The sequence below is a fragment of the Rhipicephalus microplus genome, chromosome X (genome assembly GCF_043290135.1).
Source record: "Rhipicephalus microplus isolate Deutch F79 chromosome X, USDA_Rmic, whole genome shotgun sequence".
NCBI classification, from domain to species: domain Eukaryota; kingdom Metazoa; phylum Arthropoda; class Arachnida; order Ixodida; family Ixodidae; genus Rhipicephalus; species Rhipicephalus microplus.
This window is the reverse complement of record NC_134710.1, coordinates 386,132,610-386,147,077: the sequence shown is the minus strand read 5'-3', so window position 1 is coordinate 386,147,077 and position 14,468 is coordinate 386,132,610. Positions and strand designations below refer to the sequence as shown.

Sequence of the window (14,468 nt, the reverse complement as noted above, 5' to 3'; positions counted from 1 at the left end):
CAAACACATCACATGGGTATCATAACTACAGAAATGCAAATATGCCTCTATGGATGCACTCGTGCATATATTTGGTCAGCTTCAAGAACAGAATTTATTGATTGCAGGCAACAGCATTACTCACGCATGCTTATCTCTTAATTACGCGCAGTTAATAAAGCTAAAAGGGGCTGTCTTCATCTAAGTGTTCTAACTTCATCTTTGTGCATGAGTGAGCTATAAAGGTGAATCAAAATTCACATGTATGACATCGACATGAAAAGCTCTGCAGCAGCATGTTTTTCGTTGTATTTATACTGCAGCATGCCCTTTTTGTATTTCTCAGTTGCGCGCCACTAAATATATGTTAGCCATGCGTTTCTAGCCATTCACTGCAATTTGGCAAGCAGCGCATGCAGTCTAGACAAACCTCACTAAAATAATTTTTTTGCACTGGTGCAGAAATTCTTTGGCACGGTCTGTCATTTCATTTGAGTGAGGCTGCTCAAGGAAATTTCCTGACAAGGTCAAGGAGCCCAAGCACCAGCGAACTCTGAACCATTGTTTCAAGCATCAGCTATTTTCACCCTGCTTATGCGCTGTGCCTCACCAAGCTATTGGACGCTGCCTACCTATATGAAGTGCTCTCCATATTCTCCTCAGTTTGGCAGCAGTGTCCGTGGTCTTCACAGTGCTTGCCAAAATCATTTTTGCACAGGTGAGACACTTATTTCTTGCTTTAATTGTGTTAGTATTACTGCATGCACTCCTGCCAAGCAAGAGTACTAATGTTTCCTGTGAATTGTTTGTCATGGTAAACAGAGGATTTCAAGCACAAAATTCATACTGAACTTTAGTCCTTCAAGAAGTGTGGAACGAAGGTGGTGACAGTGTCAATGCGCTTTCTTTAGAAATTAAGGCTTTGCATGAAGAGCCTGTCCCACCTTGAAACAGGCTCAAAAAACTTCCAGGTGAAAATAAGCAACTTCAGATGAAAATTGTAGAATTTACACTGTATTCAAGGTTGAACTATCCGACATCAAAGGAGTCTCAGATAAGGGTTTTCTTTTGACGCTGTCTGAAATTTTTGGGCGTTGATGGCAAAACCATTACTCGTGATGATATTGACACTGCAGACAGAGTAGGAACAAACAAGCCTAGTTTGAAAAAAAATAGTCCATTATGAACGATGTTACAAATGAAATGTTCTGGATAAGACAAAAAACTTACGTCTGTCTACAGTGGCCTTTCCTTTTAGATCAAGTAGTCCTATTTATGTCAACGAACACTTGACAAGACAAGGTAAGCAGTTAGTGAGAGCACGAATGCAAAAAAAATAAGTAGGATGGTGGTTCATTTGGATGCAAGGCACGAAATTTATAGCAAAGAAAAATTGGAAACATTAGCAATTTTAAAGACTGCCTTTTTAGAAGATCTGGCGAAACGCGGTGTTGATGCCTTCAGAGCCACACTTTTCTTGAGCTTGCAATGTCAGTAAACTATGACTGACATGGCAGAATTTTGATACCTAGATAGTGAAAAATTGATACCTGGATAGTGAAAAAGGCCACCAGCTATCTTCAATGCCTTTACCTTAAAGGCTCTTAGCATTATAAATAAGACTAGTAGCCTGTGTCTCTATTTCGATGACATGTCGGTAAAATTTGATGCCATTCTTTTGACATAATCCTTGCATTTTTTGTGCGATATAGCCCACCAAAAATACCAGGGTACAATTATCATGGCATTGTGTAGTTCATGAAATGGGGAAAAGGAATAGCGCTGTACATCTAACGTTAATTTTTGGCCGATGTCGGTAGACTTCCGTGTGTTAAGCCCTGTGATGAGTGTCTAGTAGTACGACTTGGGGGTTTTGTTTTGCAGCAATTAGCACGCCTCCATTAGGTCATAAGTAGGAATTTTGAGTTTCTGGAAACTATGTAACTTGATTTTTCGGTCACAGATGCACAGACGATTTTTCGCTCACAACCAACGGGGCAGACGCCGGCGGCAGGTTTTCTGCGACACGAGCTCTTCAACGCTATCATGTTAAAAAGCTGACATAGGCAGCATTGACCAAATGAATGCAAAGAATAAAGTCAAGTGTCCTAGCAGGAATCGAAACCTAGTATTCTGTTTGGTAATCAAGTATTCTACCACAGACCCATGCCCGGTCTCGGTTATACTTTCTAAATAGTCTCAAATGTTTGTGTAACATCAACTGCCGTTGCAGTACTGGCTATCAAATTTTATAACTATTACATGTGCACTCCTATGATGCAGCCGTGAGGTCGAATCAAAGTCAATTGTAGTCAGGCACCATCCTGTGAAGTATTTGTGTAGCAGTGTTGAGGGCTACCATCGTCGCTAGTGCCAGCGCAAACACCAGTGCTTCATACCAGCCTACCACTTCTAGTGTGGCTAATATCCATGTTTCTGTTGGCATCGTTACGAAACAGCAAACAACTGGTAATGTTGTCAAAGGTGTGACATCTCCCCATAACAAATGAAACATATGCGGCTGTTTAATGCATGTGTGTGCGAGAATTTGTACTTATATTGAGCTCCACTTCATAAGATCGCTCAATAAAAAGATTAAAATACATGTTATGCGTGTTTCGCACAACATCGATTCCCAAAGTATGTGGGGTCTGCCAAATTTTTAGCATCAAATTTGTAACCTAAATGCTACCATAAACAATTATTTATTGAACATGAACAGCTGGACTGCAACATAGTAAGCTTTAGGTATTAGAAAAACTGAATATGTTCATGACTACAGCATACCTAACAGGCAAATACTAGTACTACAGACATGACACACTATTGTAGAGCTAGACTAGAATATTGCTTATTGGCACTTTACAATTCTTTAAAACCCTAATTAACTTCAGTGTCTTATTCGGTTTGTTCAAATTGGATGTGCACAATTACTTGATGAATAGCTTTTTACTCAAACCTAACTCATGTTTCACGTGTGCATCATGCTGAATCATTGCTCAGATGTTTCTTGTGTATATATTTCCTTTCTACTATGCTGTTTGTTTTTGTATGTGAAATCTGTTGTACGTGCTACTCTCTGTAGGCCCCCAGATACTGTCAAGTTGTTTACACAGTTTTTTGCCTGGGGGACCTCCAACAAGCAAGTTTTCCGTTGAAAACAAAGCAAATTTTGATGCTGACTTCTACTCACATAGAACTAAGAACACTCCAGCATGACAAAGCATATTGTATCTTGGACAGTCTGTCTTGTGAAACTCGTAGTGATTACTTCTGTCTCTATTTCAGGCTTCCGGGTGCAGATGTGCTGTAGAGAAGGAGCGCCCTGACCACACTTTTGTAAAAGGAACCAAAGTCGCCTGGGCAGCTGAAGATGGATTGTGCAAGTGTTTGAATGATCAAGTTATATTAATCCAACACCACTTGCATTACCTGCCCATATTTGTGATTTTGTAACGCACAAGTTTAGAAACACACACACATATATAAAGGGAGAGCTGTAAATAAGCCTTGAGCAAGTTTGTAGTCAAGGCTTTTAGCATGATGACCAAAGCATGCTATATAAGCCCACATGTTTTACCACACACCTACTTTCCTATCTATTTTCTTTTTCAATTTTGTGGGCACTGGCCACACCCTCAATAAGTGCCTTTGGACTGCTGGTGCCTCTAACTTATATTTTGTTGTTCTAAATAATTTATTTGTTACCTACTATGCAAAGAGGGAAGTCAGAATGTTGAAAGTTAAAAAAGAAGTTTCGTCACAAAAAAGATGTCTACTCGTAAAAAAAAAGATTTGAAAAACAGAAGATTGATCCTCACTCACAAAGATCTCACCATTACAATCGATGCAGAAGGTCATAGCTCATGTTTACTATTGTCAATCTTTTTCGGTTGTATGCTATGTACAATAAAATAGTGATTATTTGCATCATGTTAATTTATTTGTCATAAATTTTTGTTGGGGCCTAATATCTTGCATTCTCACATGCATGAAAGCTCATGTCTGCTACACATAATTTAAAAAAGCGCAATGTGGTAAGGTTTTGTGTTTTGTGCATATTATCTGTGTGTCTTTCAAAGTGAGTATATGGCATTTGAAATAATCACCAGTATTCGAAACTTGTGAATTTTTAATTTGCAGGCATGCATGTCTCTATGGTGACCAAGCATTCATAAATTGTGCATGCATGTGTGCAGCAAAGGGCCTTGAATAGATTACATTCATTCTGGACCAAAAATGGTAGCACAGGCCATATACGCACTCTGGCATCAATTTCATGATTATTGAAACACACATATTTATTCAATATAGCTTGCTTTAAGGTATATATTTACATATTGTCTACTTCCACCTTGATCATTGCACCATGCATCCAGCACTCTGCCGAGCGCTTCTCGAGGGCACTTCGATAACTAGTACATAAACGTACAGACAGCTGTAAGTGGGCCGCCACTTTGTTGACTGCTGGAGAATGGCAGCTTCGCCAAATCACACTTCCTTAGTGGTGAAGCTAACTTTGCTCTTGCAACAGTACAAGCTTATCTAAAATTCGACACTGTTCTTCAGAAGTGCAGGTTGTTCTATCCAGAGCAGCCAAAAATGAAAACCCGAGGAACAGCACCTGAACAGGATAAGGCACAATTGCAGCACTTCTCGGTAACAGTGCCGGATTCTCTATTTGCCTACACATAGAGAAAGCAAAACACTGGAGCCAACTTACCAGTAGCTTCACTGCAGGAACACTGTGTTTTAAAAGACGATGATGCAAAAGCCCCACCTAGAGCTGTCACTGTGTTTCAGTGCTGGTTTCATAAGCGCCTGCGAAAGGCACTCTGTGGAGGGCCGGCCGCATGCATGGTGCACGTGTTCAGGGTGGAATGGACGACTTAGTACATGTGTTCAAGTACTAACAAACCGTATGTGGGCTGTCACTCGGCATGGTCTACAGAGTATACAGCAATCTGCATTTTTAGCCATCTCCAGCATCAATCCTAGATTTGGCCCACTGGTACGTCGATGTGGAGCACCCTTCCAGCACCCATTTGAAAGGGTGTTATGACATCACAGCACCCTTTTTTAAAGGGTGCACTCATTACACCCTTCAAAATTTTTGCTCTGCACCCTTTTCTTAAGGGTGCTGAGCTCTGCACCCTTTCTCAGCACCCTTTTTCGAACACCCAATAGGGAGCAAAGGGTGTTCGTCTGGCGACAAGCTCATTTACACCCTTAAGGGTCAGATTTGGTTTAGTGTGCAGGTGCAATCTCAAGCCATATAATTCATTTTGTATGGTGCTGCGTTTTTTTTTCAGATGTTCTTTGTTACAAGTGGCTCCTACGAAGGCGCCCTGAGTCTATCAGAACTAAAGGAGACTCCTCTGGTGGAGCAGGAAACCACATTGAACCTTAGCGGAAGCTCGGTGTTGGCAATCATCTTCTCCAGTGGTTCGACGGGTTTGCCAAAAGGTGTTCTTTTGACTCACCGGAACTTCATAAGCCAAGTGGTAGCTCAAAGGTAAGAAAAAAAGCATTTATGTTTCCTCACTGGCTCACTGCACGCAGCTACTGATGCGTCATATATTCAAATATTCTGAAGTGACCCTTCCTTCGAGATGCTCTCAACATCAACCAAACGGTACACAGCACCTCCCCAGGAAAACTTATACACTATGCTTATGATGAATTTGCGTCAAGTATCGATCATTAACAGTTCTCACTACTGTCAAAAGCCAGCGTACTCATCCACATTATCATGATTACAATATTTAGGCCATGAGTGGAACTTGCAGGGGAGTAACAGTATTGGAAATATTGGAGAACGCGCTTCTGTGCTGAAAATCCAAGGTCACGTTGGCGTACAAAATTAGCAATAGATCCGTCGGGTCAATTGTCATTTCGGATTATCGAAGGGCGACTACACAGCAGGGTTATGTGGCCAGGACTTCGCTTCTACAAAAAAAAGCCTTGAAAAAAGTAATTTTGAAGAAGTTCGTCATAATGAGAACGAAATGAAATGTGCAGCTAAAGTACGCAAGTTCATTCACCTAAAAGAATCGAGACCGAACAAAAAAAAAACGGTCGAGATACTTGGCCATGATTTCAAGGATGAACGAAGCCTTATCAAAAGAATCTACATAAATCAAAGGAAGAGACAGAAACAGAAACTAATATACGCATGCTTGAAACAGCAAAAAGAAAATTGCATTTAATTATGAAATTGCAAAAAAGTAATTACAGGAAAGCTCAGTCCTCATTAAAGAGCTCGCAATGCACAAGCTTTTCAGGGACTGAGATTCTAAGTGGATAGATGGATGAGTGACTCGAAGTTGACGTAAAATAATATTATAGCATTGTTGAAGTAAAACAAAACAGGCGGATGTAAACAGTGTTGTTGTAGGCCTTCCTAAAGGTGTACAATAAAAATGTACTACTATATTGTCTGAAAGCTCAATTGGACTGTTACTCAGAAATCACTGTCAAAAAAAGTAGAAAGAATGACTTTTTTCTACAATCTGTGTATGTCTATACGTGCGAAACATATGACAACTAATTGTTAACTTCGTTTGCCTCATGTGGCGCTCACATGCAGAAAACAGCAGAATATTATAAAAAACCACTTTGCGTTTACTATTCATTATGTGCTACATGCCTATAAACAAGCGCATATAAAAAAGGGTATTTCAGCGGGGCACACAGCTGTGCTCTGTTGGTCCACCCGCCTTACGATCTCGAGCCGCCCGTGATACGCGATCAGCTGCATTTTTTAGCACCATTAGTGAGGCAATTGCGCCTTCGTTTAGCAATACCATGAAACCATTTTCACTTCGTTTTCTGCAGAGGCTAGAGGCCTTGTATGGGTAACCTGCCCTGGAGCTTCCGCGCACACGCAGCACCGCCTTGTCGAACGCGGCCGGGAACATTCGGGTGTATGAAAAAATATTAAAGTGAGCCATGCCGCCGTGCGCGATGATCAGATAAAGAAAAAGTAACTTCGCTACCGCCATTATTGCTGTATTCACGAATGTTACAACAACAAAAAGTTTTTAATAACAGTAAATATAATCCAGGGCATACATAGTTGAATCCCTCCGGCGTCGATTTCCACCAATGCACATGGCTTGGTGTTCTGGAAGTGACCACAAGTCTTTTAATTTAAACTTGCCCGGAAAACGCTCAAGAAAACACATGAAAGCTTCGGTTACGTAAGCGTCACGCCGTATATTACACATACCGTATTCAGTCGACCCCGATCATAACGCGAGGGGTGACATTTCATTCCGTCTAAGAAGGAAAAAAAATGAATTTCGGTACTCGGTACATGAGGGTCGACTTGATTAGCACAAATATGAAAGAAAAAAAAAACGTCGCGTCACATCCGAGTAAATACGGTAGTATAACTGATTGTCACACGCACAGCTCCAAGCTGGATAGAAGACGATGACTGTTGGAAAAACCGTGATGATCTACGCATGTTGCATTACTGACCACACACTGCATGTCAACCACGGAACCACCACAAAGTCAATTACCACCAGGTTGTTCAAAAGGCTTCTTTTTTTTAGGTATCATCCTTAGACGACGTGACGATACTTATAGCGCGATAACAGAACGACGACGCAGAGACAAGAAGGACACGAAGGACACTTGTCTCTGTGTCGTCGTTCTGTTCTCGCGCTATAACTATCGTCATGTCATACCTACTAGCCCAAGCTGCGACACTTCTTAGACGACGGCCGAGGGCAAGCTTGTGAACTATCTCCATACGGGGGTGAGTTGAATTCTTTAAAGCACGATCACTGCGACACGTTTGCATTTCCACTAACACCACAAATCTCCCCTTTACACTGACCTTTCATATGAATGTTGCCTTAGAGATTCATTCCACAGTTCATTGTGAGCTTCAAAATTTTATTTTTTTTTAGACGGCGATACGAGCATTTTGTAGGTTCACACTAGCCATTGAACCCAACATTAAGGAAAGCGCGTAGGGAAACAACTCCTGTAATATTTAGTGCAAGAGCTGCGACTACCATCTACGTAAATGTGATGTTTTCGCTCAAAAAGCTGTCACTGGGCCGAATGCCACCTCAGGGCTGCCCGAGAAACTACTGATTTTGCTTCAAAGCAAGAGCATAACGAGCAACCTGCACACTACGTCGAGCTTGGCAAGAGTTATCAAAACACATTTACCTGCTAGTCTACGCTCTACAATGCTTGCACTACGTTAAAAGTACAGTCAAGAAGATAAATATAAACTATATAATATAATATAACTATAGTTCAAAGGTAGCACTTTACTCCATGTCATAGACGTTTTTCACATTGGACCGCTTCCGTCCTTTCGAACACACAGTCTCGCGAAAGCATATCCGACTGCGCGCGGCACATCGCTGAAACCGTAGTGGAGCATGATCGCGGCTGGCCTGCTGCGTCGCAGTTTTCAGCGACGTGTCCAATTCTTCGCTGGTCTTGCGTGTTCCACAGTACTTGCAACACGACGCACATCGGGCAAAGCCAGGGGCTGTGCCGCACGGTGTTCACCATGCGTTTCAGCGTGCGTGACGTGTATGAGGGCATGTTGAAACTAGAAAGTTACTGTATATGCTGCCTGAAGGTAGCATATACAGTAACTCTAGTTAAAACGTGCCCGTATTACAACTCAAGGCAGCTCTGTGCGACTATCTGTTTTTCAGCCAGCTTGCCAGGGCGGCGCATCGAGTAAATTTTAGGTGCGCGCGGAGAAAGGGTAAGTGGACCCTGGGCAGGGGCCAGAAGGCTGGCTTCCCATTGACGAATTTCACTAGACAAACGTCACGAAAATGTGGTGGCACTGTCGTTGAGCGTTTGGTTTCACACGGTAGGCAAAAGTTGGTGCATCCGCCGCAGTTGCTGCTGTGTTTTCGCTGGTGCATGCGCTGTTTGCGGTCGTGCAATAGAGAGAAACCTGTGCACTGACGAGTGATAACAGTATTATTTGCGAGGGAAGGCACAAGAACTATGGGCGAGAGTTTTCGAGGCAAAGCTCCTTAAAGCAGCACCCGTTCGTCCCTCGTAGTTTTAGTCGTAGTCGTAGTGTGTAACCAGTGTTACATTTCTAACTGCAAGGTGGTGCCGGTGGGAGATTTTTCCTGTGATTTGTTGAGCAATAAAAAGTTCGCGGCGTGTGCGTTAACTAAAAGCCGAATGCTCCTGTCTCTCATTCCCCCTTAACAGCCATTGGCACGTACATTGAGCTCTATCTGACAAGAAAGGGTTGCTACGTTATACTGGCTGGGTGTAACCTCCGTAGAAAGGTTTAATGAGCGTTGAGCTACAGTGCCATCCATGAGTACAATGAACTAGTATATACCATGAACTCGAGGTGGTTAAAGGTGGGAAGTAGATACGAAGCACAAGCCATAAGAAAGTAAAAGCCGGATTCTCCTGTCTCTCATTTCCAATTAGTAGCCATTGGCATGCACATTGAACGCTATCTGGCAGGAAAAGGTTGCTACGTTACACTCGCTGGGCCTAACCTCCTTGGTTTTAGAAAAGTTTAGCGAGCGTTGGGCCGCAGTGCCATGATTACAGTGAACTAGTATATACCATGAACTCGATGTAATTAAAGGTGGGAGGTAGACACGAAGCGCAAGCCATAAGAAAGTGTGCATGTGCCACCTCTCGTTTAGTCCTTGGAATGTCCGCTGGCTGGCGGTGCTTCTATATGGGGAATATATGATGGAAAAATGCCAGATGGTGGTACTTGGAGTGTTGAATAGATCTACGAGTGGACACACAGACAGATGCATGGACGAATGCAGGGATGGACGAATGAACAGAAGCACACACGGACGGGTGGATGGACGCATGGACAGCCATACAGACGGAGGCATGGACGGATGGAAACAAGAACGAATGGACGAACGAAAGCTTCGCCCCACTCTCCATCATTCACTCCGTGAGAATGCTGCAATTTTTTAAAGGGGAGAAGCTACTTACGGCGTCACTTGTGCGACTCTCGTTGTAGTGCGTAACCACCGGTGGCACACCCCCGAAAGAGCGGTTCTCAGAATGTCCGCTGGATGACGCCACTTGTATAAGATGAATACATGATGAAAAAATGTGAGATGGCTGTACTTCGAGTGTTCGCTAGATAGACGGAAGCACGGACGAACATAGAGATGAACGCACGGACTGACGAACGGACAGACAGAGGGAGGGCCACACGAACAGACGCACAGACGGATAGACAGACAGATGAACGAACGGACATATGGAAGAGTGGACGTATGGAAGGACACGTGGATGGACGCATGGACGGTTGGACGGACGGAAGCAAGAAAGAATGGACTGGTGGAAGCACGAACGAATCGACGAACGCTTCGCCCCATTAATCATTATTGACTCCGTAGATAAGCTGTGGTTTTTTTTTCAGTCTTCCGTATACGATAAAACACGAGAACTCGCCTTCGACGCTACTTAATTAGCTATGTTTTTGATTGGCTTACCCAGCAAAAGTGATTTGCTTTGTCAAGCGCTTGTCATTGTAGCACGCAGGCTGCATCTTTTATAAGCCTCGGGTGTGGGCATAGCGACCATGGTTATCGCAGAGCACCTGCAATTTGTAGAAATCAATGCAATATGCGAACAAATACAAGGAATTTTTGGTGGTTACCATTGGTAATATTACTGCAGAAGCCTCAGACATCTCGAAATGATCACGTTATACTTGCGTGAACTAAAGCTGTTAGTCGGGCATCAAGCATGTGCGTCATTCTGCGTGGACACGGTTAGTTAAAGCATCTGAGAACGAAACGATGACCTGGACTACACTTATTTACATGCGGCTGCAATGAAACACATCACACACCGTGTGTCGGGCAGGCCTGTTCTGGCTGCGGTGTGCTTCACGAGTTTTTCACGTCTGTGAGAATTCACAGAAAAACAGTAATCGCCAAACTTGCCAAGTCTGTTTACGCTCTACACGCATTTCGCGTACTCGACTTCAGCATACGAATTGAGCCATGGCCCTGACAATTACGTAATCGCATGTGCCCAGCATGTAGTTGAAGCATTATCGCAAGCGCATTGAGGATGAGTGCCGCCGAGATCGTGTTGCTCATTCACACGAATAAATTCTTCGGCACATTTGTTGTACGCGAGTATTTACCGAAACAATTCGGGGCCATGTATTTTTACCTAGCACATTTGCATATTGTATCCTAGAGCATTTTGCCGAACGTGGTCTGTCCTTCCTGCATTCGCTAACGAATTAAAATGTACACATGTGATGCAGACTGCCACAACAGCGACAACAATTTGCAAATGAGACAAATTATGATTCCCACCTTTAAATATATCATGCTCTGAGGAGCTACACATGAACAAGGCACATGTGTTGATTTCGGAGCTCTCTCGCAGCCACTGCAACTACCTCTGTTACGGCTGCCACTTCTAGCATGCGGGAGGCATCTCAACGCACAGTGCTCGGAAGCAGCTGTTGCCTCTGCTGAGCCAGTTGACACGTGATCACTTATTGGTAGCGCGTTGAGCTGCCTCCTGCATCTCAACACGCTACCAATAGCGCACTTTTTGCTAGGACAGCTGGGCGGAGCCTACGGGCCGTAACGTCACTACAACAAAACATAGAATATGTCTATATTGAACATTTGGGTAGCAGAGTAGTGCAATTGTTTTCAAATGCCATGCACTGTGGAGAATCTGGTGAACAAGCCGCATCACCGAAAGTCATCGCCGCCCACATAGAATCTATCAAGTGACCGCAATGCGCGTACCTCTTTAGCTACAAACTTCGCTTTTATTTGCTCTAGATTTATTACCTCATCCGTTGACTATAACAGAGGCTGCCGTGAAGCACTCTCTGTTGAATTCAAGGGCTAACAATATTCAGCTGGTTACACTGCGCGCGTTTGAGTGGCCAATGTATGTGTGCTCGGAGGCTTCCAGGGGCACCAATGGATGGCGCCACGGTCAGCGCACACAGCTGTGCAGTGTTAGGGAGTTAAAATTCGTCTGCCTCCCCAACGTTTTTGTTCGCGTAGTATGAGTAATACTCGAAGCGCTTCGAAGGAAATTCATAATTTGAGATTAATAGGGAAGATGTACGAGTTTGACGAATACGCTAACACAAAAATCCACCCTTAAATCTGCGCCAGGTACCGTAGAAGTCAAAAGGCCAAGTTACTTTTCAGAGTATTCTACTCTCGCAAAACATCAGATAGAGAGAACTTCATTTTCACTCTGTATGAAACGAGAGAGGGAAACAGCTTTGTGCTCTTCCTCACACGGAGAGAGTTAAATGCCCATATACTCTTTAGGCATTATAAAGTAAAACGCGGTTATACTCCTGCTCTTGATTACCTTTAGATGCATCGGCACACCGTGAGTGATTAGTACTACCTGATAACCACACATGAATACGTCAATTAACTCACGGCCCTCAGTCTCCAGCGCCTGCGAAGCAAGTGACCATGGCGGCGGTCAGATCTGCAACGCAGCAGAGGGTGCTAAGAATCTCTAGATCCGGACAGGCTGACATTGGAACCTGAACTTGGCAACGCTTAACGCTAGAACCTTATCTAGTGAGGCAAGTTTCACTGTACTATTCGTGAAGCTAGAGGGTAATAAATGAGATGTTATAGGGCTCATTCAGGTCAGGAGGACAGGGGAGGCCTTAACAGTGCTAGAGAACGGGCACGTCCTTTGCTATCTTGGCTTAGCTCACATAAGAGAACTCGGCATGAGGTTGCTTAGCCACGAAATTGTAGTTGGTAACATAGATCGAGGAACACTATGGGAAATAATGAAAGTGCGGTAGATATTGTAATTAAACTCAATAATAAATATGATATGAAGGTGGTACAGGCTTATGTGCTTTGGTCATATCATGATGACGCGCCAGTTGAAAGCTTCTATGAAGACATGGTATCGGCAATTAGTAAGGTAAATACACAGTATAGTATACTGATGGGATACTACAATGCAAAAGTAGGCAAGCAACTGGCTGCAGATCAGGTAGTGGGAAATTATGGCATCGGTACTGGAAATACCAGAGAATAGCTACTTGTACAATTCGCTGAACGCAATCATTTGCAGATTTTGAATACCTTCTACCGAAAGCGAGGGAACCGTAAGTGGACATCGGGGAGCCCTAATGGCGAAAATAAGAACGAAATCAACTTTATACGGAGTGCACACCCCGGAATCGTGAAACATGTGGGAGTGCTTGGCAATGTACGATGCAGTGAGCATAGAATGGTACGGTCCCGAATTCACCAAGACTTGAAGAAGAAACAACAGAAACTGTTAAGCAAGAAGCCAGTCGATGAGTTAGCACTGAGAGGAAAAGTACAGGAATTCAGAGTATCACTGCAGAACAGGTACTCGGCTCTTATCGAGGAAACGAGCCTTAGCGTTGACGAAATGAATGATAATCTGACGAGTATCATTACGGAGTGTGCAGTGCAAGTTTGAGGTACTGTAGTTAGACTGGACACTGGCAAGGTGTCCCAAGAAACAAAAAGTCTCATTGAGAAGCGTCGAAGCATGAAAGCCTAAAGTAGGACAAAAGAGAGCTGGTAGAGCTTTCGAAGTTGATTATTAAGCATAAGGTACCCGATGTAAGAAGGTATAACATAGATAGATTTGAACAGGCTCCAAAAAACAGAGGACGAGTAAAAACAGCGAAGAGAGAACTTGAGATAGGCGAAAACCAGGTGTATGCACTAAGGGACAAGGAAGGAAAAGTAACTACCAATGTGAATAGGATAGTAAAATTAGCGGAGGAGTTTCACAGAGAGCTATGAAGTAGCCAGCACAAGCATGACCTTAATATAAGAATTAGCAATAATCCAGAAGGATATCTTACTGACGCGTAATTAACTTCATTTTTACTTTTGCTTTGTTACGAGTTTACTTGCTTCACAATTTGTAATATTTGTTTGTATTTTTTCTCTGTTCCCTAGCATTATATAACGTCCCATTCCTGCAATAGCCCAGAATAGGGCTGCAGTATGTATAAATAAATATCTAAAATAAATAAATACCAACCCCCCCCCCAGTAATAATAAAAGAAGTCGGAATAGCCTTGGAGAGCATCTAAAGAGGCAAAGCTGTTGGTGACAATCAGGTGACATCAGATCTGCTGAAAGATGGAAGACAGATTGTGTTAGAAAAACTATCAACCCTGTTTACGGGGTGTCGCATGGCGGGAACAGTACCAGAATCTTGGAAGAATCCTAACATCACCCTAATACATAAGAAAGGAGATGACAAGGACTTGAAGAATTACAGGCCGATCAGCTTGCTCTCCGTAGTATACAAGCTATTTATAAAGGTAATTGCTAACAGGACTTAGACAACTTTAAAATTCCATCAACCAAACGAACAAGCAGGATTTCGAGCAGGCTACTCAACAATTGACCACATTCATACTATCAATCAGGTAATAGAGAAATGCCCAGAATATAGCCAACCACTATGCATAGCCT

The 14,468-nt window shown here is 43.1% G+C and overlaps 1 protein-coding gene across 2 annotated transcripts in view; it reads left to right on the top strand.

Moving 5' to 3' along the window:
* Positions 1 to 14,468, top strand: part of LOC142776431 (luciferin 4-monooxygenase-like) — a 134,972-nt gene that overhangs the window by 52,733 nt on the left and 67,771 nt on the right. For both annotated transcript variants that reach the window (XM_075880072.1, XM_075880071.1), the window contains exon 5: positions 5,292 to 5,494. In XM_075880072.1, the coding sequence (XP_075736187.1) occupies positions 5,292 to 5,494 (203 nt within the window). The remainder of the gene's footprint in view (positions 1 to 5,291; positions 5,495 to 14,468) is intronic.